The sequence below is a fragment of the Labeo rohita genome, chromosome 1, assembly GCF_022985175.1.
Source record: "Labeo rohita strain BAU-BD-2019 chromosome 1, IGBB_LRoh.1.0, whole genome shotgun sequence".
Taxonomy (NCBI): domain Eukaryota; kingdom Metazoa; phylum Chordata; class Actinopteri; order Cypriniformes; family Cyprinidae; genus Labeo; species Labeo rohita.
The window spans coordinates 38,134,954-38,161,134 of NC_066869.1; the positions used below are offsets into that span (position 1 = coordinate 38,134,954).

General features: G+C 37.5%; 1 protein-coding gene across 8 annotated transcripts; it reads right to left on the minus strand.

Annotated features, from left to right (window-relative positions):
• Positions 1 to 36: 36 nt before the first annotated feature.
• Positions 37 to 25,471, minus strand: pcm1 (pericentriolar material 1). 8 transcript variants are annotated; one of them, XM_051100942.1, is made up of 41 exons: positions 25,338 to 25,471; positions 25,077 to 25,125; positions 23,885 to 24,002; positions 22,784 to 23,029; positions 22,249 to 22,548; positions 19,658 to 19,828; positions 18,072 to 18,197; positions 15,812 to 15,989; positions 15,623 to 15,732; positions 14,602 to 14,848; positions 14,302 to 14,452; positions 14,005 to 14,199; positions 13,488 to 13,651; positions 13,111 to 13,340; positions 12,681 to 12,799; positions 12,407 to 12,536; positions 12,133 to 12,294; positions 11,418 to 11,581; positions 11,132 to 11,320; positions 10,818 to 11,055; positions 10,083 to 10,228; positions 9,205 to 9,380; positions 8,934 to 9,093; positions 8,472 to 8,824; positions 8,121 to 8,288; positions 7,772 to 7,828; positions 6,701 to 6,873; positions 5,940 to 6,071; positions 5,729 to 5,861; positions 5,423 to 5,560; positions 4,748 to 4,851; positions 4,511 to 4,645; positions 3,969 to 4,166; positions 3,820 to 3,879; positions 3,054 to 3,180; positions 1,891 to 2,042; positions 1,729 to 1,798; positions 1,442 to 1,632; positions 1,223 to 1,315; positions 933 to 1,056; positions 37 to 803 (listed from the first exon to the last, which is right to left on the minus strand). In XM_051100942.1, exons 3-41 carry the CDS (start codon positions 23,987 to 23,989, stop codon positions 778 to 780), a joined length of 6,141 nt encoding a protein of 2,046 aa, XP_050956899.1. In that variant the 5' UTR covers positions 23,990 to 24,002; positions 25,077 to 25,125; positions 25,338 to 25,471; the 3' UTR covers positions 37 to 777. The 8 variants fall into 8 exon arrangements, with proteins under 8 accessions (XP_050956899.1, XP_050956833.1, XP_050956976.1 ...); XM_051100876.1 differs by having other exon boundaries at positions 25,038 to 25,125; XM_051101019.1 differs by lacking the exon at positions 25,077 to 25,125 and having other exon boundaries at positions 8,934 to 9,060.
• Positions 25,472 to 26,181: the final 710 nt, after the last annotated feature.

Sequence of the window (26,181 nt, forward strand, 5' to 3'; positions counted from 1 at the left end):
CAAAATAAAAGCAAACGGGATAAAGAGAGCAGTCAGTGCAGGAAGTGGTAAAAATCAATGTTTTATTTATTTTAAATCTCAATCTAAACATTGGAGAATTAAATGAGGTGAAATGGGGTGAGAACCCAAGCATTGGCCAACATGCCTTAAAATAAAAAAGTAAAAAGAGAAAACATTTAAAAGAGCGCAATAAGAAAGGACAGGACAATGTATCAGTGCTAATATGCGATTTGGCTCTATCCATTACACATTTAGTTATGCCGTCTGGGTCAAGTCAATACACTTAAATAGGAATTTTACGTTTTGTCTTGAATCAGAGAAACATCTATTGTCCTTTATGTATTGCATTGGCAAAAAATGCTAGCAGTCTGGGAAGCAATCCTAGAAAGAAATGCAAAAAGCCAAACCATGCCAAACATGGGAACACACAAATGTTTTGCATCCCTTAAACCAAAGCCTTTGAAGGGGCTTTTACAGAGAGAGTTCTGGCTGAACAAACAGAAACACAAAAAAAAGCACTTGCAGACTACAGAACAGCTTAAAGACAGAGCCCCTTCAAAACATCATCTCCTACATTCTCCATAAAACAATCCAAATAAAACTACTTACAAGTGTCGAGAGATTCTTTAAGATCTCTTGAACTGTTAGATCACACATGCTAATTCACCAAGACTTAGCTTAGCTGTTGTTTCCAAGGAATCTTAAGGTATTAAGCTCATTATACAGTATGTTGCATGAAAGATGATTTGCAGTGTAAGACGGATCGAAAGATCATTCTCATGCACTCTGGGCTCCACTGGTTTCTGGAACAAAAACAAATATAGTTTTTGTTCAGTTGAACAAAATGTATCACCTTATTATATTACATTTCAGAAATTACATTTTGGCTACAGGTTTGGGCTGAAAAGATTTGAGTGACATTTGATAGTTACCAGGCTCTTTGAGTGCTTGAGCATTTCCCACCAATCCTGTAAGCTCTTCTTTATTTCCATTCAGAATTTCAGCTGTTAAGTTATTATTTTGCTGCTCTTCCGAGATCCTCTTGCAAAGCTCTTCCTGTACAAGTTACAAGGCAAAAAAAAAGTTTATCTTCAGCCATGTTTACACGACATTGTCAGTACTACTACTTTTTAAATTGCATGAAAAAAAAAAAAAAAAATTAAAAAATCAGCTTGACTACCATGCCCTTTCCCTATTAGAAAGCGATCACTCAAGCTCTTACCTCACACAGAACAGACATTTGAAGAGGAAGGTCCTCCACTTTCACAAAATCTTCCTCATCTGATCTCTGGCTGGTATTTCCAGATCCAGCCTCCTATATTATAAAAGTCAAACAAAAAATAATGCATGTTTTAAAAAAAACCTGGTCATTTTAAATAAAAAACAAATAAAATATATTTAATGAGAAAAGATGATTTGAGGTTTGCAGAGTGAGACACACATCAGTGTTAATCATGACCGGAGACTCTGTGTCAGGACTGGCTGTATCTGAATTCTGTGGAGTTTCCTGGGCTGAAGAAATTGTACAGTCCTCCTTCTCCTCTCTTTCATCTCCTGAACCAGTTTTTGCCTCCTCTCTGCCCTCCTCTGGAGGCTGAACCAAGTCTTTGGACTCAGATTTTATGCTTTTCACTGTTTGAAAATTGGAGACAAAATTCAATGAATTGAATACCCCAATAAATCTCAATAAATGTATTTAATAGTAAAATAATTAAGAAAAATGCATACATTGGCTGCTTTCTGCATTCTCTACGTCTGATTTGGCTTCCTGGGGGGCTTCATTTTGTAAGGCAGAGCCCTGGGAAAAACACAACAGGTCTTTATTAGTATGTATTTCATTTGTCTGAGCCAAGTCAGATTACTGGCTCTCTCGTGCAATTGCCAACACACCTGTTTGTGTTCACTAGTGTTGTCCATGCTGGCTTGTAATGATGTTTGCACCTCAACAGGTCCAGCTTCAAACTCCTCAATCTCCTCCACTTCATTTTCATCTTCTCCACTGCCGTAGTTGCATAGAGCCTGTGTCTCTGCTTTAGACAGGCCTAAAGAAAAAAGACCATACACAATACACAAGTCAAACAGATTCTTATCAAAACCAAACACATTACAGAACAGTCTCAACCTGTAGCCGATAAGATTGACAACCTCCAGCAAACACTCTAATGGATAATGTAGAACAGTAAGCATACAATTCATTCTAGATGGCCTTTCAATGAGGCCCATTTAAAGGAAGGACATTGTGTATTCACTTAAAATATTACCAATACGGTTCAACATAACATTTTTACATTACTGTTCAAAACTTTGGGGTCAGTACTTTTTTTTTTTGAATGAATAATTATATTTAGCAAATAATCAAATCTGATCAAACATCAAAAGACTTTCTAAAGGATTAAGTGACACAAAGTAATAGTTCCCCCAAAAGTGAAAATTCTTTTATTAATTATTCACCATCATGTCATTCCAAACCCTTAAGACCCTAAGATGAAATCTGAGAGCTTTCTGACCCTGCATATACAGCAACGCATCTGACATGTTATAGGTGCGTCGAAGACTGACACGGAAGAAAAGGAATTGTTGAATAAAGTTGTTTTTGTTGTTTTTTTCTTTGCACACAAAAATATTTTCATAGCTTCCTAGAATTAGGGTTGAACCACTGATGTCACATGGACTCATTTAACAATGTCCTTGCTACTTTTTTGGGCCTTGAACATGGTAGTTGTGTTCCTGTCTATGCTGGGTCAGAAAGCTCTTGGACTACATCAAAATACCTTAATTTGTCTTCCGAAGATGAAAGGTGTTATGGGTTTGGAAAGACATGGGGGTGAGAAAAAATAATGACAGAACTTCATTTTGTGGTGAACTATCCCTTGAACACTTGGGAAGTGGCTGCAGAAAATTCAGCTTTGCCGGCAAATGAATAAATTCCATTTTAAAATGTATTAAAAGAAGAAACTAAAAATGTATTTTAAACTATAATAATATTTCACAATATTGCTCTTTTTAAGTGTATTTTTGATCAAATAAATTCTGTCTCTTTCAGATAAACTGACTTATAGAAAGGGGCAGTCCTTCTCCCTCCTCTTCTTCCACGTCAGATGTTTCACTGCTCTGTGCATCTTTCTCTTTGTCTTCTTCCCTCTCATGAAGCGTCCCTCCCTGCTCAGTCTCATCCTGATCCTAAAGACAAAAAATTTGAAAGTCAATTTTTGACATTCAAAACATTCAAGCTTGCAATAAAAATAATTTAAAAACATCCATAAACACCAAATGAACAATAGTTGAACAACAGGTGCTCTGTTGTTTTGTGAAATTAGTGAGGTCAAACAAAGAAGTCAACTTCCAAAACAAAGATTCACATATAATGTCGTAAAGAAATTGTTTTTTTTTTTTTTTTGAGGAAAACATTTCAGCATTTTTCTCCATATAATGGACTGATATGGTGCTGCTATGGTAAACAAATCCAGCCAAGGAAGAAGGGTCTTATCTAGCGAAACGATCGGTTATTTTCATTTAAAAAATACAATTTAAATACATTTTAATCTCAAATGCTCGTCAAACGCTATGGAGAAAAATCCTGAAATGTTTCCCTCAAAAAACAATTTCTTTACGACTGAAGAAATAAAGACATGAACATCCTAGATGACAAGGGGGTGAGTACATTATATGTGAATCTTTGTTTTGGAAGTGGACTTCTTTAATTTTTTTTTTTTTCCCTTTCCTCAATTCTTCCACACATCATATCGACACTGCAAGGTAACATTTAAAACTGTTCTACTGTGGGGCTTTAAATTCAGTGTAGTTGCAATTATAACTTACTCTGTCTTCATCGAAATATGATGGGGAGAATGTCTTTTCTCTCTCCAGCATTTTCACCTCCTGAAAAAAAAAATGCACTCATTCTCTTTACTTGAACACAGAAGCATTGTTACAGACACACAAGATGATGATTAATCACTCAAGCCTACCTCGGTGTGAGGTGAGTGTTTTGGAGATGTGTGGTCAGAGCGTTTCTTGGTTCTGTGTTTGTTTTTGGAGGTGTTCTGATCTAAATCCTGCATCAGTCTGAAGAAGGCAAGCTCATTAAAGAGGATTTCAGAGATCTCTACCAGCAGGTCCTCACCGCAGTCCTGCAGTGTCCGCCCAACAAACTTACTCAAGGAATCCTGTACACAAAACCAAGATTTATTATATTCATTATTATACACTTCAAGCATTTCTAATAAAATTTAGGCTGTGATCCAGCTAGTGGCTTCCTACATAGACGACATTTTAGTGCACACCTATGATTCTTAAAAATACTGTTCTTCACAAAAACTTATTTCATTAATAATGTGTACACAGTGAGTAATTCTATTTCACGTTAACAATATATATACTTTTTTGGCTATAAATAAGGTAGTTACAATGCCAAAATTTTACATAACAGGGACATCTCACAATTTTCATATCAATATTGAATGATTATTTAAGAAAACAGTAACCAGTCAATAAACTAAAACGTGCTTACCTGTAGGATGCCGCCAAGCTGTCGGTGGAAAAACCTAACAAACTCTTTGCTTTCGTCATTTTGCTGAGTGAGTTTGAGCACCATGCGTCTCACAGATGTGAGCAGCTGGTGTGAACACACCTCTCCAACATGCTCCTGACAGAAAGACATGAGCGAATCAGCAAGTCTATGAACTGCAGCTTTGATGGTTAATTTGTAAATAAATAAATAAATAAAAAAAATCAAGACCAAGCTCACCTTTAGGAAAGGAATAACTTCTGTCATGATGGCTTTGATCTGTCTGTCAAGCTGCTGTGTGTCAATCTGAGGACAATGTGCATCTGTAGATGAATGTCCTGCACCTAAAATCAGACACACATACACAAATGCATTGAAACACAAGTAGATTTACTTAGAGATATAAAACCCATACATTCGTAATATGTGTGTTTTAAGCAAGCAGAGCTTCAGCCAGTGCCAATTAAAAACTATAATCCCCATAATCATTAATAGCAAATTTTAAAGAAATATTCCAGGTTATTTTCAACCTAATGAATCAGAGAAATTTATGAAATTGTGCTTCTCAAGTGGGACTTGTTTTCTAGGTAGAAGAACTTATTAAATGCACTAAAGGACACAAAGTTGCAGCCTTTGAAAATCAGCAGACCACCAAAAGTGATACATAGTCACTAGATTGCAAAAAACCTGGATTATTCCTTCTAGACAGAGTCATGGGCCATGATTATCTGCGAAAGCAGAAGTCACAGTCCATCATAAACAAATGCAATGCAATACGTTTTTAACCAGTCATCTGCTAGCTATTTAGGTTCAATGCTTGAAAATTTCATTGGATTGATTGTGCAGACTTGTTGCATTGTATCTGTTAGGGACACAATGTTCTAATCTGCAGTCTGCGAGAGTTCACAGCAGTACCTTGAGTAAGTGCTGAGGCGGCAGCAGCAGCTCCAGGGCTGCGCTCAGGGTTATCTGTGTTACACTCAGCCCTCAGCTTCATGCGCTCATACTCCCTCATCCTGGCCAATGCCTTATCTAAATGAATTACTGTGTTACCTGGAGGAGCAGAAAGGAAATCAATGGACAGAGAGAGAGAGAAAGAAACATTCAGGATTCAGACCAGACCAGACCAGCACAGCCCCAGCCCAGCAAAGCAAGCATGATTGTGGTAAGCAACCCATCTACTGTGTTTTTAGCATGATGCATACAGCCCTGTATTCTTACCCAGGTCATCACTAGCAAAGGGTTCAAGGTTGGAAGAGGTGGACAGCAGGCTCTCATTGTCCACAGAGTCTCTATCTGCTACCCTCTTCAGTACAGAGTTGGATTTAACCGTTACAATCTTCTCAGACGCATCCTGAAATCATAAGTCAAAATTAGCTTGTGTGATAATAAAAGAGAGGAAAAAAAACAGACGAGGGATCATATGTCTCACATTGTCACTGGTAGCCAAGCTTTCACTAGGTGTGAGCTCTGATTGGGAGCCTGTGGCCCATACAGCTGGACCCAAAGAAGATGCCTGCTCATCTGCCACACTCTTCTCAGTCAGGTGCCTTGTTACAATGTCCTGGTGGTCAGACCCAACAATGAAGTAGTTATTACTTTAAAATCTGCAAACCACACAACTATGAAAATACATGTACAGACGCTGATTTGGATTGGTCTCTTAATGTTTCCCAGAGCTGTACAGTATATATAAACATCCCATGCCACCTGCATATTTGTTTTGTACATTTGGCTAATCTGATCATTCTTTCAACATTCAAAACACATTTTGCAGATGTCCTACACATTTAATGCAGAAATTGTGGAAAACCATCCAGTCTCCAAGTATAGTATATTTTTATTTAATGCCATGTTAGCATCTTAGGCTATTTTCATGGTAAAAACAATTCAAAAAAACAATTCAAAAATACAAGTATAGCAAATACAATAAAAACCAGCAAACAAACAAACAAGATTTTTTTTACATTAAAATATGATAAAAATTCCAAAACTTTTTCTGGCAAAATTATACTATATAACTCTTTAAGTGTGTTCACTTCATAAGAGTTTTCTACATACATTAAAAGCAGGACAGTCCAATGAAATATGTTTGACAGAAAGGGGAATCTTGCAGAACATGCATTGAGTAGGGTCTCCATGTGGGCCTGTCTGTAGAAGTGTGCACAGATTTGACTTTTGTGTGTACTGTACCTGTAGTGAGTAGAGGGCCCTCTGGCGCAGGTAGTCTGTATTAAGCAGCTGAAGTTCATGGAAAAGTTCGATGAGGAAGTGAGGGCGAGACTCATTCTGAGAGATAAGCGTTGCCACCTCAGAGTAGATAGTCTCTCTCAGGGCCTCAAACAGAGAGAAATCACTGCTCACATCTAGAAAGAAATGAACAGAACAGAAAAAAAAAAAAAAAAAAATTTAAAGGCAATGAACAGACAATCTACTGTCAAGGACATTAAACTGCTGTATATGCAAACTAATTATACAATAAAACTATTGTGGAAAACTTCAAGACCATTAGTACTTGAACTTTTGAACTTCACTCAATATTCGGAAACACTGTTCACTTAAAGCTGCAGTCTGTAACTTTTCTGTTCAAAATGTACAAATTTACATAAGCTAGTACATCATGAATCCATTTTCCAAACCGTGTTTTTTGCTTATCCTGAATTACTATGGTACACCCATAATAAGTTTTTATATTCAGGCTATTTCAAACTGGTACTGGTGGAACCGCTGCAGAGTAGCCCAGTACCTGTGTGATTTATCATAGATATAAACAGAGAGAAGTACTGTAGGTCAGGTCTCAGCGTTCTTCCACAAGATGCATGCACTTCTGTTTATTAACCGGTACAGCAGCAAAAGTTACGGACTGCAGATTTAACATTTAAGAAAATTTAAGAGATGCGTTTACTCAAAACCATGCTCAGAAGTCTGGTGACTTCAGCTCAAAGGTATAAAACATCCAGAACAAAAAGACACTGGGTGTGAATGCTGTTATGAATAACATGGCAAATTCCTCCCCCAATTTCCCTATGTTTTTGAACTCAGTGGAGTCTCTAAATTTATATTCGTAAAAGATTCTGTGCTCAGAAAATTTAAATGCCTGGCTCACACTTAATACTTCCTATGCATGTCAGTGCAGCTAAGCAAAAAGATGAGGAGAAAGGGGATAAAGGAAACATGCAGATGAAAAAAAAAAAAAAAAAAAGAAAAAGAGAATTTTTAAAAAAATTAGTTAGCAGGTCAAACAGCTGATGAACTTGGAATTACCTGGGACTTCAGTGCATGCAATTCTGTTAGAGAGAAAAGGTGTTCTCCAAGCATATGCTGTGAAGAAACCAAGCATAAAACCAAAAATGAAATGTGAACAAAAACAGAAATGAAAATGAAATTTGTGAGTAACACTATAAAACAATATAAGGACATAAGATGTTCAAATGATGTTCAAATTAAATAAGAATGGAAAAAAGTCAGTTTTATTGTTATACTGTTGTGGCAGAAGCTTCTCTGGTTGAAGAATACAGTGTACACTGTATAACAAGACTGTTCTCATTGTTCTGCACGATATATTTAGTTGATATGTTTAGTATGTTTAGTCAGAATCTATGAAAAGGCATACCAGATGAAAGGTCATTTGGCTTGCTGTTCTTGGTCTTGCTGTCCAGTTTCTCCTGTGTGAGTTTGTCTAGCAGACCCTGGTTGAGATCTTTGTATTTGACCTGAGAGGAGCGCTCTCTGTCCTGACCAAAGTGAGAGTCACTCGAAACACTGTCACTGTCCACAGATGCTGAAAGTCAGTGAGAAGAACAAAACTGAAGTCCATTTGACTGAATTGGGAAACATATACTCTTAGGCTTGTTTTGACTATATAAAAAAAAAAATCCATACGCCTAATTAATAATGTGACTGAGACATCCTTTGCTTTTTATTTTGTTATGTTGTAGTATGTCAACTGTAAATAAAGACACACCTGTGTTCTTCTGTCCCCTGCCTCTCCTGCGGCGGCTCTTTGTGTTGGGGGTCTTGTCTCTAGAGGCCAGACTGGCCTGTGCTGCAGCCTTACGTCCTGCTCTGAAAGTCTTGGTGACAGTGGTTGGATCTGCCCTGTCTGGAAGGCTGCTTATAGACTCCTGGGAGTCAGGTATGTAAGAAAGATCTCGGGAAGTTGAAGGGTGAGGGACAGGAGAGGAGGAAGGGGAGTTCTGCTCTATCTGACTTTGATGGTTTGAGGTGAGGGTGGTTCTCTGACCAGAGTGATTCAGAGAGGAGTTTAACCAGCTAGAGTTGTTAGCGTCGGGCAAAGTGTCAGGTTGAGACTGAAACCTATAAAGGGAGAAAAATTAACAGAAATGAACAAGATTTCTACATTTTCTGTGATTCATATAGTCATGATTACATAATCTTAATCCAAAAAACAGAAACACATTTGTACCGTTTTTCTGCATTGTTGAGTGGAGATCTCTGTAGTGGAGGGGGGAAACTCATGTATTCGGTTTTGAGGGATATGTTTGGATCATGCTGTTGATCTGAACTGGCTTGGTTTTGCTGGAAATCTCCTACTGAGGAAGGAAACACGGGATTGAAATTAAAACCTAAAGCCAGAAAAGAGGAGAGAATGAAAGGAAAAAGGTTAGAAAAGTTTGTTTTTTTGGAATTATGTAATTGTCCTAATTTAATGAGTTACAAACAGATGACAGACTTACCACTTGAGAAAGGGGAGAAGTTTGGGAGCCCAGGCATATTGAGTGTACTGACAGGTGGATAGTTTCCAAACAGAGACGATGATGCAGAATCATGTGCAACATTTTGATGTTGCTGTTGTCCTGACAATGACTGACTCTGCTGCTGCCGCAACAGATCATTCAGAACCTGTTTCAAACTACCAGAGGGGAGAAAAAAAAAAGTTTTTAAAAGTTATAAAACCAAAGCTTACTCGCTTTAAATTCAAGCTGTTTAGACCTACACTACCATTCTAAAGTTTGGTAAAGTCAGTACGTTGGTAACGCCTACGTCATTAATTGTTTTCTTTATATTATAGTTTAAAATATTGAAATAGAAATCAGTTATTTGTAATGTTACAATATTACTGTTTTTACTGCACTTATTGATTAAATAAATGCAGCCTTGGGGAGCCTACTTTCAAAAGCACTTAAAAAAAAAAAAAAAAATCTGCTCCTAAACTTGGTGTATCCACCTTTTTCTTCCCGTAAGAGTGAGTGTGGACATTTATAAATTTTATGGCTCTGGCTTCTAGTCTCATCCGTGTCCACCTATTTTTAGCTCGTTTTGCTGCTTGAAATTGCACATTGTTGTGTCTTACCATATTATTCTAATGTATTATCTTAATTATGAGCACACTGGTTTGTAGAGCAAAGTTTTACCATTTACTGCATGTTGTTATTCTTCTCATTATTTCCCTATAGAGGATAACAAACCAGAAGTCTCACCCACAGGCTTACTTCCGCGTTGAGGAAAGAGGTGGATAAGCAGTGCATCTACAGTAAATGCCTCATAATTCATGCTTAACATTTGACAAATACTTTTCAACTGATATTTATTATTTTAAAGTCTAAAGACACACCGATTGACGTTGTTCTGCTGCCAAGCCAGTTGTGTGTAACACTGGTTTAGTTGGTGCATGATGAGAGGGATTTGAGGAGAGGTCACATTATTGGGAACAACACCATAGGGACCTGTGAGTAGAGCCTGCAGCATGTATGAAAGAGTCTAGAGATGAGACAGGGGAAATAAAAAGGTTATTAGTAGGAAAAAAAAAAAGAAAGTCAAAAAGTTAAAAAATGTTGCATAGGGATGCAACGATGCTAAATATTTCTGCCAATACCAAATGTAAATACTCGGCCAATTATTTATAATGATATCTGCCAATTTGGTTTTCTTAAAAAAAAAAAAAAAAAAAAAAAAACTCTACCAACTACTGCTGTAAATGATATAAGGAACCCTCTCATATGATACATTATTATTAGAGGTTAAAATCAACAAAAGAGTCCAATAAACTGTTAGAATTTCCCTGTGTTAAATACTCAGGAAAGTGACAAAGATCACAAGCAGTTTTTTTTTGTCTTTCCATGGTTCAAATGCTGGTCAAGTGATTATATAAGACTTGATACATTTTAGGAAGGTTGCACTGTATCTTTCAACACATTTTCTGGCATTTATTCATGTTTATTTCATGCTGTCATTTGTGGAAAACAAGTGATGTAATCGGGCCAGATCATTGACTGTTTTTTAAACAATGGGCCGATACAGATCACTGGCTGATACATCGATGCATCCCTAATTTTGTACACTCTCTAACCTGTTGGTCCTGTAGCAAAGTTTGGCACATGGTAGTGCTGAAGTTGAGTTGTTTCTGGAGGTGTGTGATCTGTTCCTGCCAGTGTGCTGGTGCAGCACCCTCAGAGAGAGACAGATCAGCCGCCCATCGCAGGTTTTCTTGCCGCTTGGCTCTACTGGAACTACCTCTCTCAGTCTGGGGATGCTGACGAGGGCGACCCCTTGGTCCACTCCCGTTAATTTCCCTGTGAACTTTCAGACTGCATTAAAAAGACACAGTTAATAATTGAATCGTTTGATGTATAGTAAAACTCTATCGTGTGCCTGTGTATTTACCCATCTCTGTTATTCCTGCTGTAGTTGCGCTGTTTTTGGGTGGAGCAAGCATGCAGCTCATCGGTGGAACTAGATTCCTCTCCCTCATCATGTTCATCGTCATCATCTTCCTCAGCCCCCACCTCAGAGGAGTAATCATCATCATCACCAAGGGGACACTGTGTCGAACCACCCCAGGTGGCCACAGTTCTGATAGAATAATGATGATTAGTACCTTTAAACAAATTCAATTGTCGCCATACATATATAAAACACTAAGCCATGAGTTGTCAAGGCCATGTGTTACCTTTCATCACGGCTGTAGGACTGGGTGTCATGTGTGTCACTCCTGAATGGAGAATCGGTGAGTGTGCTTCTCCTCTGCTGTTCTGCCATCAGACTCTCCAAATGTTTCCTTCTCTGTCTCAACTCCTCACGCAACATCTGATGCCTTCGCATCTCCGACCAGAGCTAATACAAACAAATAGTCTCAATTTCAATCAATTACTCACCCTCATGTAGATATTTGTAATGAAACATGAGATTTCTGTCTTAATGTAAATATAGTAAAAGGAAGTTCAAAAGTGCTTGGTTGACATGCTAGAACCAATTTGGTTCGTTGATGCATGGACTACTTTTACAATTTCTTTATGAACTTTTTGAAGATTAAAAGTTGCGAAGGGACAGAACTCTCTGAGGTTTCATTTTGTGTTTTAAAGATGAACAAGTTTCATAGGTTTGGATTGACATGAGGGAGAGTAAAAGATGGTAATTTTCATTTGAGTGAATGGCTGGCTGTTGTCAGACTCATTGTACAAACAAAAAAATCTCACTACATTATTACAATTAATGGCAAAACAAATGTTTGGAAATGTAAACTAATATTTCCTACTGACACACTGACAAAAGATAGAAATAACTGACTTAAAACCATTTTTAGCTGGTGAAAATACTAGTGTTCCAATCATTTTGGCCACCACTGTATAAAGAAAGCAAAACTGGTATTTGGATTACACACTAACCTCATTGTCAGTGACAGTAACTGGAGGAGGTTCAGTGGTGGGTTTGAGGCCACTTGTGTTGGCTTTAGCTGAGGAAGAGGAGTGTAATGGTACAGGAGCAGGAGTAGAGGCTGCTGCAGGAATCTTCCTCATCTGACCGCTGATACTACTGCTCACAGACGACTGACAAAACACAATGTGATTAAAAAAAATAAGATTCCATCTCAGCAGTTGTTTGCATCTATGAGAGCAACCTACTCTAAATCGTGCACAAAAAAGCGCATGTGTGAAGTACCTGTAGGTCAGGACAGGCCCATTGTAAGTCTTGTATCTTGCCCTGAATCTCCATAAGTCTCTGTCTCTCTTCATGCAGCTGTTTTAGTTCCTGCTGCTGCTGCTTGAGTTTCTCCTCATACAATTTCTCTCTGAAAAACAGATATTATACAAGCTGTTTAACACAAGACACTTTGCAAAAACATGCTATAGCATGATATTAAAAGTTTACAAACACAATATGAACTGAAAATGCAAGCAAAGATCTCATTTGTATACGAGGAATACACACTAACCTGGTCTTTTCAGAGAGAGCGATGTCTCTCTGGACTTTGGGAGCTGTTGCTCGGGTGTTATTGGGTTGCTGCTTCAAACCCTCATCCTCATTAGCTGTAGTACCATCTGTATCATCACTCTACAGTAACATTAACAGACCCAGAGAAGCTTATACAAGCTACATGCATTGACATTCACAATTATCCATTTAGCAGATGCTTTCATCCAAAACAACTTGAGGAACAAAAGCAATTCATCCAAGAGCCAACAATGTTCTTAACATACAATGCCAGGTTTAATAATAGACAACTAGTTTAGGAGGCAAGCTACAGAATATTCATCGCTGCTTCTTTGCACATGTGATGTTTTCAGCAGTCTGGGTAGAGGATGGCAGCTCTGAATTATGAATAACTACAACCTCACATCAGCCTCATGGCTCCAGACTCTCACCTGCACCATGGCCACCAGTTCTTGGAGTTGTCTGAGTTTCTGTTTGGCTGTTTGAAGTCGACGGACTTTCTGAGCATAATCTGTTTCACCAACTAGACTGCTTCTTCGACTGGACCCTGAACCGTCACTGTCTCTGCCTCCTCCTCTTGCTCCATCATCATCCTCCAGTGCCTCATCATCCTCCTCATCTTTAACACCATCGTAAGGCCTGTCCCGGTTGAACTGGCATTCTAAAGTAATAGCAATGTTAATAGGATGATAGTTTTGTTAGCACAGATTGTTTTTATTTTAGATAAAAAAAAAAAAAAGACCAACAGTGTTCATAAAAATAGAACAATGGTGAATATTTCTAGATTTGAAAGATTGTGAGGTCAGACCTATGACTGAAGGGACGTTGAGACTGCGTAGGTTGGCTGCTGAGCGGTTATTGATTTCACATTCTGTGTTCAGACGGCCATCTCTATTATTGGAGGCACTGTGAGCTTTCGCCAGTCTGTTCATGTCCATCCAGTTACTCGGAGTCTGTGGTTGGGCTGGATTCCTATAAAAATAAAAACATTGTATTTCAAATTTGCCCAGAATTAATAACAATTGAAAAGCCGCTGCACGTTCACACCTTGAACGTGTCAGTTGCATTGGTGTCTATGCAGGGTCAGAAAGCTCTTGGACTTCATCAAAAATCTTAATTTGTGTTCCGAAGATAAACAAAGGTCTTATGGGTTTGGAACGATATGAGGGTGAGTAATTAATAACAGAATTTTCATTTTTGACATATAAATGTCTAAATTTTGCGAATAACACTTTCAAAACAGTACTTTAATGATTATACCGCTCTCCATCAAACTTTCAATACTGTACACACTATTTCTGTATTGAAGTGAATCTTTTCTGTACCTGATGTTGGTGACTGGTTCATGGTTCTCCTGCTCTGAATCAAACATTGCCTCAAAAAGTGAACCGTCCTCTGTTTCGTCATCGTCCTCCTTCACATTCTCGTTTACAGTGTCCACCACCATATCTGATGTCTGTTCATAATACTGAACAAGCTCTCTTAGTTCATTCAAACGCTTGTGCACCTCCTTAAGTTTCCTGCATCAAGTGACAAAACACGGCATTGCAAAAATTAACAGTAAAAACACATCAGTTTGGTACAAGCATCAAACTGAGATCAAGTGGGATGAATAGAGAAACCTGAGTTTATCAGCAGGGTGGTTATCATCTATCTGCGTGTAAGGGGAGGAAGAGTCCTGCCTCACTGGACGTGGTCCATTTCCTTCTCTACCCAATACAGAGGGACGCTCCGACATGCCAATGCGTGCTCCACGCTGACTGACACTCTGACCTGAAGAAACACAAACACAGTTTTAATCAATAACAGTACTTTTGACACAACTGAATCAAAAGCATCTAACACAAAGCAATATCTAAAGGGAAGGGGCTTAAAAATGAAAAGGGTCATAGCAACTGCATGTTCTGTGTGAGAAGACTTACATGAATTGTTGTTGAGGGTCTGGTCTCTAAGAGAGTGAAGTTCCTGAAGGATCTTGTCCATGGTCTGCTTTTTGTCCTGTAGTTCCTGTAGTTTGGTGAGTTTAGTGCTAGCGGATGTTGATGCAGTAGTTAGTGGGGCAGAGGAGGGCAACTGACTCCTGGAATTATGGGTAGTGCGTGATCGGCACACCTCTCTTGAAAGAGAGAGACATTCTGCCTGTCGTCTGTTGTCAGGGACCGTCTGAGACTTGAGTGAGACAACAAAGGAACAGAGATTTTTTTTTTTTTTTGAAATGTCAGTGGTTACATAAAATCAAATACTACATCATGTGATGTGGCTATATTATTTAGTTAGGACAACAGAACTTTTGTCTGTTAAAAGAATAGAACCGACCTACGTCATTCAACAATTGCTTTCACTTATTGATGCTGAAACGTCAAACTACAATGCAGTTACTCCCTCTCTCTATATAGGATGCTTTAACTAATATTTACCATACTTTTGAAAGCCTAGAGCACAAAAAATTTTTTTTTTTTTTTCATGATTTACTTACCCTCAAGCCGTTTTTATGATTACGCCTACGTCATCCACTGGAACGCTACGCCCCCGTGAACGTGCATACCACAGTTATCCAGAAGCTGGAGATTATGGCTTATGAAGTGTTAAATATGGATATTTTTCTTACATAAACACGTTGATTCACTTCAGAAGGCCTTTATTAACTACCAAAGCCATAGGGAGTACTTTTTACTTTTGATAGATCTACTTAATTCTGCTTCAAAATATCAAGCATTCACAGCATTCACTGCCATTATGAAGCTTGGAAGAGCCAGAACATTTTTTTTTTATGTAACTCTGATTGTTTTTGTCTGAAAGAAGAAAGTCATATACACCTAGGATGGCTTGAGAGTGAGTAAACCATTTTTGTCTGAACTATCCTTTTAAATTCTAATTAAAATAAATTATACATAAATTTATAAATAAAAATTTGGCTGTTTAGATGTGTGTGAGGGTATGTACCTGAGAATCATGCAGTTGGTTATGAAAGCGCTGGATAAGATCGTTGAGTTCATCATTAAGCTCTGAGGTAATGCTCCTTCCAGACACACTTCCAGTAGTCTCTGTAACAACTGTAACGCCAGAACAATGTCAATAAAAACGTAAACAATTCTAACTTCAACCAGTGTAAAGTAAATATGTTCCTCGCACCAGTGTCATCCATCACTGCTATGGCTTGTTCAGCGCTTTGCTGCATAGCCAGCAGTGCTGCCTGACGGCCTTGTAGTGCTCGGAGTTGCTCTTGCTGTTCCAGCATCTTTTTCAGCAGATCATGCTGCTTTCGCATGTTCTCTAGCTCTTCTTTCTGCTCTCCACACACCCCATGGCCCTAAGAAGATAGAGAGAGAAAGATATCATGAGAACAAATGACTAGTATCAACCTGTGGAACTATGCAATAGCAACAACATGCTGAGGTTACAGGCTGTTATAGAAACATAACAGTCAGCTCAACAATAAGGATCCCTGCTGACCAAGGCCCAGAGTGTAAAAGTTCTAGCTGTCACTTTCAAGAATGAATACAGTTGAGGTCAAAAGTTTGCATCCCCCCTTCAGAATCATTAAAATGCTAATTATTTTACCAAAATAAGCTCAGAGATCATACAAAATGCATGTTATTTCAGCATTTTTGTGTATTTGAACCCTTTCCAACAATGATGGATTTTTCTGAAGAACAGCAGCCAGTTTAACTGTTTAGGACAAACAGGGGACTCATGAACAACTATCACTAAACCAAAAAAAAAAAAAAAGAAAACACACACACACAGAGCTGTGGATCATTCAGGTAAGAACACAGTATTATGAATCAAGGGGGTGTAAACTTTTGAACAGGGTCATTTTTTTTAATATATAAATTCAAGTATTTTTCTTGTGGACTATACGTAAACATATTTTATGTGAAATATCTTATTCAGTATCTAACATCTTCATTGTTCTTCTTTAAAGCATCAGTTAGGATCAGTTTGCAGCAAAATTGGGACAAGCAATTAAATTATATCTATATAATTTCCAGCTATTGTTGTCAATTTAAATGTTTTTCCCAAATGTTGTTTTTTTAGTGAACTAATTTAGTTACAATGGGTAATCAGTCTTATTTTTCAGATTCAAATTAGTCTTTTTATGTAGCTCACAAAAAAAAAAAAAAAAAGTCAAGACCAGTCTGAAAGAAGAAAGAAGAAGAAGCAGAAGCAGAAGCAGAAGAAGAAGAAGAAGAAGAAGAAGAAGAGACATCTAATGACTAACTTAAGGTTAGTCTAACTAGTGTATGCAACCAGCCACAGGTTAGCAGGAAATACACCTAGTGTTGAGCCTGTGATGTACACTCACATCACACAATTTAAAAAACACATCATGAAGTAGGGCTGTGAATGATTAATCGCGATTAATTGTTTATAAATTAATTATATTAATATAAATTTATAAATTAATATATAAATACAAACACATTCATGTATATATTTAAGAAATATTTACAAGCATATGTATTTATTATAATTTTTATATAAATTTATATTATATATAAATAAAATCATTTTGTATATTAATAACATATTTCATATTATATATATATATATACACATTAATTTGTGTGTATTTATATATACATAATAATTGCACACAGTACACACACATATATTAGGCAAACGTAAACTTTTATTTTGTATGCAATTAATCGCGATTAATCGTTCACAGCCCTATCATGAAGCACTTCTAAATCCACAGAATCAGCTGTTCTCCAATCACTAAACCAAAAATAGTCGGTCATAGACAAGTAAAGCTCTCTTTTCCTTGTGAGGCTTCTGGTAGCTTTATCCTCAAATGAACTCTCTAATACCATACCAAGTTCACTTATTTCCCTGAACACATTATTAGACCTGCAGCAGATAATTAGCCAATAAGTATTTAAGAATGGGATCGACTCATTGACTGAAAGACAAAAAGAAAGTAAAAGGGCGGTGTCTAAAAAGCAGAACCTGTTGAGTTGCATGTGCTTCAAATATCATAATTTAGCAGCTCCATGGAAATAAGTCAGCTTCAAATTTCTTCCTGCAGTACACTATATCTCACCAAAACACATTTTAAAATGACATATATAATCAGCTGTACATACAGGTCATTATTATCATAATTTGCAATTAATTTATACAAAAATTGCCAGCAAAAAGACTCAATTCTGTAAGACACTACACCAATGACCTTCAGTGACATAAACGGAGAGATAAACAGATAAAACAAACCAAACAAAATAATTATAAAACAAATCTCCTATCTGTTCATAGGAAGCAGCAATCCAAGTAGCCAACTACGCTTACAAAGCACAAGCTCTAGATTCCATCATGCATGCCTGTTGCATCCTGATCAATGTTCAGTTCAGGCATCACGAGGAGAGAAGGGGCCTTTGTGAGTACTCACAGTGGCACTGGAGGCTTCAGAGCGCGGCTCCAGGTTCAGAGACGTGCTCTCGGCCACTGAGCCTGAACCCACTGCAGAGTCCACCGTGGCACCTTCATCATCATCCTCATCCTCATTTTCCCTCGCCTGTAAAGCGTAGGGAGGAGGGGCAGGGCTCAGAACAGACCCAATTTAGAAGTTGCACACACTTCCTAATACTGCTACATTTGGGTATTTATAAACAGAACTAAAAACTGAAGGAAGGCAAAAGCTTAATACAAAGGACCTGGAAAATACAGAATTTTCATTGAGCTTTACACTCAAAAACATGCACAGCTACAGCAAGCGAGGTCACACTGAAGAGCAAAAACAAGCTGAGGGGAAGGAAGACGACATGTTGCCCTAGATTTGGGCTCTACATTTATCAAGCCTTTGCCACCATGAACAAAGCATAACGCTGCATATCTTTAGTAAAAATCAGGTTACTGACAGACCGCTGATCAATTCTGTGCAATCTGACAATCGACCTGGAAATAATTAATGACAATTAATCTCATTATTTTGTAGTTAATGTGTTAATACATTTAGGATGCATATATTATGAATATATTTTCTCTCTATTATATGAGAGAAAATTAATATAAAATGTGCAATTATTGGTCTCAACAATTTTGTGTAGATAACACTCATGTACTTATATGACATCAGGTCAATTTTAGCAGTAATGTTGCAATCGTTTGACTCGTCTGTACTTGTTTGACTTTCCCTGTTCTCTTCCTCACAACAATCAATCCAACATCCTTTCTTCTCTCATGACATCTCAAATAACAGAAATCAATATCAAACTAAATATTTCTGCTTCTGAATTGTCATTTTCTCTGCTAAATGAACATACATAAATGCAGTTTTAAAACAGAAGATTCCATATTCCGCAAACTACATGCAATCAAAATGCCTAGGAAATGCAAACACTGAGCTATGTAAACCTGCAATTTTCTCCACACTTTATGGCCATCATCTTGTTTACGCAGTTTATATGCTGTTGCAGTACTCTGATGGCCTTCTTTCTTATTTGTTTCACTCATGATTGATATTTTCTTACTTGTTGCGCTTCATTGACCTCTTTGTATTTTTTTTTTTATCATTTTAAAAATACCATATAAAACACCAAATAAAAAGCCTATAACAGAGGTCTTAAGAAATCACCTGTCTTATTGACAACGTCATATTAAAAATACTTGTGTTAATGCCACTAAACAATCACAAGCATAAACTTTGAAAGACCTATCCTTCTATATTTACAGTATGCACAAGACCTTAAACAGTCTTGCAGTTTAGCATATGACACTGATAATTCACAAATGAAGTTTACATCTTCATAAGCAAAGATAATTTAAAACTACCTCAAGTTTAAGACCATTTGCATAATTTCTTGTATTAAAGAGATGAATTAAAATACCATGAGCCACTGAAAAGCCTACAGTACTGGAAACTGTTATTATATTAATCTGAACAAATATTCATGCAAGTCACTGCGTATAAACGTCATTAATGTGCATATAAAACACAATAGCAACTTTCTAAAGACCTGAGAGAAAAATACTGACCAGCATCTTCTGAAGAAAACGCAGGTAGGACTTCTCCTGTTCTTTCAGGTGAGTGATGAGGAGCGAGAGACGTTCCACATTTGCAGGCACATCGTTCTTTTCCACCAGGTCGTCTCTCATGGATGTGGCCTTACCAATGTATTCACGAATTTGCACCAGTTTGCTGACCACCTGAATGAGAAATAAGCTGCGTGAGTGAACAGAGGTGCACAAGCAGAAAAGGAAAATAAACAAACAGCCTGAGAAATAGATGGAAAAGATAAAAGGAGGTGCAAAGAGAGACAGAGAAGAGCAGAGAAAGAGACCAAGGAAGAGCTCTCACACGGACAGTGGCATATTTTTAAACTGGCCTAAATTCTGAGCGCGCACTGACACATCTGTGCTCCAGTTTTTGCTCAGCAACAACAGGGGGGAATGTTCTAATGAACATAGTGAAGTTGTGCCATCTACTTTTACAATTTAAAAGAAGATCATTCCAAAGTCTTATGCAAACAGCTTCCTTGTTATTCTGAATAGGCAGTGTTATAATAGTAGACATTAATAATATTTGAAGCTTGATGGTTTCAGACTAATGAGGGAGAGGACTTGTAGAGGTTATAATCAAATCTACAATGTTAATAGTGCACTGAAATAGCCAGACTAAAATCATTCTCAGTAGAAAGAAATTATGGAGCCAACACCCACATTTACACAGACACGTTTTGTTTCAATCGGAATTAAATTATTACAACTGATGAATTCCGAACAGTGTTTACGTGAATATTAAAAGTGATTGGGTTAATGTGCACGTTTATGTTTTTTTTGACAGGCGCACACTGCACGAATATACAGATTCCCACTGTACTCCTTATTTTAAAAATCAGACTTAATGTCTATTTCAGGTCCTAGTTAGGAGACAAGCACAGAAAGCTTTTTGATGCTCATTTTAATCAAGCAGTAAAAACGCCCATTCCCACATCCAAAATGTCTGCAGATGAGCGTCTGAAGCAAGCACTTGTAGGACAAAGTTATCCTGCAGCACTTCCCAGACAAGCAGAAAGAGGATTTTAAATTGCCACAACAGTCATTTATTATATTCACCAACAACATCGGTGTGTCATACGTCATTACACCATTTCACATGCGCAAAACTTTCCAGTTTCGGTTTTCAATCCGATCGAGTGTTTACATGTCCTGTCCTGATCAGTTGAGGTGTTTACATGGCACATTTTCATATAGATTGGACTTACAGTTAAAAGTCAAAAGTTTACATACACCATGCAGAATCTACAAAATGTTAATTATTTTACCAAAATAAGAGGGATCATAAAAAAAATGCATGTTATGATTTATTTAGCGCTGACTTGAATAAGATATTTCACATAAAAGACGTTTACATATAATCCACAAGAGAAAATAATCATAGAATTTATAAAAATTACCCTGTTCAAAATTTACATTGATTCTTAATACTGTCGCTAACAGAATGATCCACAGCTGTGTTGTTTTGTTTAGTGATAGTTGTTCATGAGTACATTATTTGTCCTGAACAGTTAAACTGCCCACTGTTCTTCAGAAGAAATTCAGGTTCCACAAATTCTTGGTTTTTCAGCATTTTTGTTTATTTGAACCCTTTCCAACAATGACTGTATAATTTTGAGATCCATCTTTTCACACTGAGGACAACTGAGGCACTCATGTGCAACAATTACAGAAGGTTCAAACGTTCACTGATGCTTCAGAAGGAAAAAGATCAATTAAGCCAGGAGCCAAGAGTGTAAACTTTTGAACAGAATGAAGATGTGTACATTTTTCTTATTTTGTCTAAATATATTTTTTCATTAAGTACTGCTTTTCAAAAGCTACAGAACAGGGCTTTACAGTGCGACTATTTCAGTCGCATTTCCGCTGCTCATCTCCAATCAAACACAGCGTTGTTTCGTTTATGAATGAAGGTGCATTTTTAAACAAATCTAGTGAGTCAATGATTCAATTTCCCATTCATAAAAACAGTCACTTGCTTGACTGGCAGATTTAGTTTCATTTTTTAAGTATCTGTTCAAGGAAATTTAAATCATTTACTTTTTCTGTATTCAAAATTTTATATTTGAAACATGGATCTCAACATGAATTTATGAATTTGATTGCACTCACTCTAAGCCTCATTAAAGATATGAAAATACACCTACAAGCCACTTTTGTGTTTTCTGTGCCACCTCTTTGATTGATAGTTTTTTTCTTATTTTACTTGTTCTTATTCTGTTGTTTTAATTAGAAATTTTAAAAAGCTCAAATATCTCTTTTGTTTTTTAAATTTGACATAAAAGATGACATACTTTTAATAACATTAGAAAAATGCCATTAATTAGGTAAAAACAAAGTTCCCCTGTAAATCACTTTAAGGAGTCAAATTACTTACATGTTTCCCAGAAGACAAAATATGTTAAAATTACCCTGATATTCAAATTCAAAAAGCTTTCACCCCCGGCTCCTAATGCATTGTGTTTCCTTCTAAGGCATCAGTGAGCGAACCTTATGTAATAGTCGCATCTAATGACAAATCCACATGCACACACATAGAGACAATATAAAGATATTAAACTCTTGATTACCTGACTGCTGTCAATGCTGAGCTCTGCTTTTTCATCCTCCAATCCAAACCGCTGGGCACCGTCTAGACTAAAAGGCTCTTTAACCACTGCTGGTACTGGGGCAAACTGCTCTTTTCCAGGACTCTGTTTCTTAGGTTCCTTGCCCCCAGGTGTAGAAGAGGTGGATGCAGTGGGCTCTTTGCTTTTGTTAGTGTTGAGGTGAATTGGCAGGAAGTTGAAAGGTTTCTTGGCCTCGGTAGACAGCTGTCTCTGATTGTTGGCCGCTGTGACGCGGCCTTGAGAGTCACTGCCAATACTTCTCTGTTGGGATGAAATGTGATATTTTGGTTTACCAAAAGATGTCTGACATTCGCATTTCCTTTTAAAGCTGGCCTGAATTTGATAGTGATCTATTTGACAGTGACTATTTGAGTTTAAGAGTTAGCTTAAATCCATGCATTTCCTAACTTGAAACAGTAGCAAGCTTAGAACTTCAGCCAGACTGAATGAGTCAGGTGTGCTACAAACCTAATCCTGGTTATAAAGCCCCACTCACCTCATCCAGATCTGTGAAGTTTATGACCTGCCGGAGTCTGTCGAGTTCAGCCTGGTCGGGCACAGACATTTGAGTGCTGTACTTCACATGAGGGAAGGAATGGGGTGTGCGTGCCCTCCGTCGTCCTGCTCCAGGAGTGGACTCCGGAGAAATGTCATTGGTTAGCCGGCTCTCTGACATAGCAGAGAACTTCTTCCTGTTCTTCTCAGAGGTGCGGTTGGCCTTCTTCTGCTGCACTCCCCAATCCTGAGAGAATAGCGAATCAACATTTACAAACCATAAATGACAGCACAGTTTAATGAGGTTTTGCTAAAGCTTTAATGTTTATTCAAATGAGCATGAGATTAACAACAGCTCTCAAGCCTCAAAATAGTCCTAAAACCCAGAAAATGATGCCCTTCTATCAAAGGCGGTAGGTTTTTTTTTAAAATGGGATCTTGAATGACTGAAATAAGGTCTAAATCTCAATCTCAGGAAATGTTTACATTTTATTCTACAACTTAAATCATTAATACCCTATTTATGCCTGTTTAAGCTTTTACGTACGTGCATAAAAAGTATTGCCGTAGCTTCATAAAATTATGGTTGAACCACTGGACTATTTTAACGATCTCCTTGCTATGTTTCTGGGGCTTGAACATGGGAGTTGCATTGCTGTCTATGCAGGGTCAGAAAGCTCAGATTTTATCAAAAATATCTTAATTTGTGTTCTGAAGATGAACAAAGATCTTACGGTTTGGAAATACATGAGGGTGAGAAATTAATGACAGAACTGTCATTTTTAGGTGAATTATCCCTTTATTGATGTTGACATCAAAGTCAAGCAAACTGCAGTCAATGCTGCAGTTTGTAGTTTGCCTTTACGGTTCAAAATGTATAAAAGTTGTGTTTGTGAAGATTATCTTGATGAACACAACATGTAAGAATCATACATTTTTATTGGCCACTTATTTTCTACAATAATCCAAAAGCCAGCGAAAAAAATCCTATTGGCTTTTTGTTGAGAGAACCAGGGTGATGCTTACTTCCAGGTTGGCCTACAAACATACTTCATCCTTGCCACCCTCTATTCATCCTGTTACGGGTGCGACTGATTCATACCATATTGTTGAGTCGGTCATCTAAGCTTCCATTGGAGATGCTCCAGTTGTGCAGCTCCTGCTCGTCTGTGCCGTCTTCAAATGGCGTACCACCCGTCGCCATCATGAACAATCAGAAACTGCAGAAAACCACCAAATAAACACTTACATCTAACATAAGAAAAAAAAAAAAATTATATATATATATATAACCCCAATCCACCTTCTCAGAAAACTCATACAGGGTGCAGCCACACAGCTTCTTGATGTGGCAGTTTGATTTGAAGGGCTGAGTTTTGTTTGACCAGCTGCCAAGCAACATATAACACGCCAGACTGAGCAAGACAACATTAACCTGAATACTGTAGATAATGACAGACCTTTACCGCAGTATATAAGTTCTTACAATACCCTTAAAATGTACTGTGGCAATACCATGGTGCAGTAATTGTAATACAATGGTATTTTGATACATGTGTTTAGTATGGTCTGAATCCACTTACTACCATGGTAACTTTACTACCACAGTGTAATGTAACGTTATATAAAATACCACGGTAAAAGTCTAAAAACAAAATGTTAACCGTTATCTAAATGTAACTTACTTTTCTAATATGACGTCTGTTCACTTTGTTCTTCCAGAAACGTGCACTGAGGTCTGGTATTGGTCTTATAATCTGCTAACTTCGTTTGTGAAAGGAGGGTCCGTTAAAACGGTTAACCCGGTCAACCCGCTCAGTTTCCCGGCTAACTGTCAACACTCGCTTCTCTCTTACATAAGCGCTTTCACCTGTGAAGGTGAAGCTGTGTTGAATACCTGAGTAACTTAGTTTAAGATATTATAAACCAAAGGTTGTTATAAATTGAGTATAAGCTCCCTCATACACATAAAATCTTCGAGCGTAATGACTGACACAAACTTTAAGATGCGCGTTAAGGCTTTTTGGTCTGTCACCATGGTAACCTCTGGCACAAGTAGTGGAAGTCTAGTTCCCCGCGAAAACTCCCGGCTTAGAGAAATAAACCCAACACAGTCACAACAACACAACCTAATATACCAAGCCTGGTTAATATATTTACAATAAAGATAGGAGATTAGAAACTAAATGACATATTAGCTCAAAAGTGTTTTATTCTATTGTGACACAGGGCTTGGTGTTCTTAAACTTGTCCACCTGACACAAAGGCATCTGACCGGTGCATCACTCTCTCACTTAACACGATCCACTTGGTCCACCTTCAAGCGTCCCAGATCCAAGTGTCCTATTTAAAATGTTGCCCATAATAGTAAAACGAGAAGAAAAGCATTCACATTTGAGTCGTAATTCACTCCGGGGTGCAAAACAGGCTGATATTTCTTGAAATAACTTTGAATGTCTTTAGTGAGGGAGCTAGCAAGCTAACAGAAGTTGAAAGAGAAACAACTGAACGAGCTTAACTAGCTGGCTATTTTACTGAATATTTAGGAAACTTACCTTAACGTTGAGGCAAACTATTACTGGAACATGTAAATAATTCCTATATGTAGTTAATTAAAATCCCAGATAAAGTGTCAATGCGTAGTGTGCCTTCCACTCGGAATAACCGCCTCTCCAGTCGCGGCCATCTTTACCCCATATCCAAACAAACAGGCGGAGGGATACCGCTCTCATTTTCATTAAACCAATATTTATTGTGGATTTCCTTTTATTTGATCTGTATTTTGACATTAAATGCTATGTGTTTCTATTTTAAGATGGTATCATTAAATAGGTTAAGCTAGCTAACAAACTGAGGCCACAAAAGAGTGGTACTATTTTACTTCTCGAAAGAATTTGGAACAGTTGGAGAAGTTGTGCGCAATGTCTTAAAAGTACAGATGCGGAGAAATGTGACTGATGGAATGATGGTAATGGTGAAACCTAGTAAAAATACTTAAAAATAAATTAAAGAACATACATATTTCTGATATAAAAAAAAAACATGACCAGCCTGTTTTACATTGGTTTAGACATGTCTTTCTCTTCATGTCACATACATTTAGAGATTTGGAGATTTTTACTGGTGAGTAGCCTACCTTGGTCTTTGTCCCTGTTATCATAAGCACTCTTGGTAATAGATACCATACTGAAACTGCATTTGTGAAAAAGGAGCTGTTGTTTTGTAGCACAGTGTCACTTGGAGGATGATGAGAACAAAATGTCAAAGTGAATACTGGCTCAAACTACTTATTATTAGTATTAGGAGCATGAGGATGAACATAAATAAATAAACTCACAAATACATTATAATGTAAAAAGTAAGTAGGTGTTTTGGTTACACTTTAAGATCATTAGACAC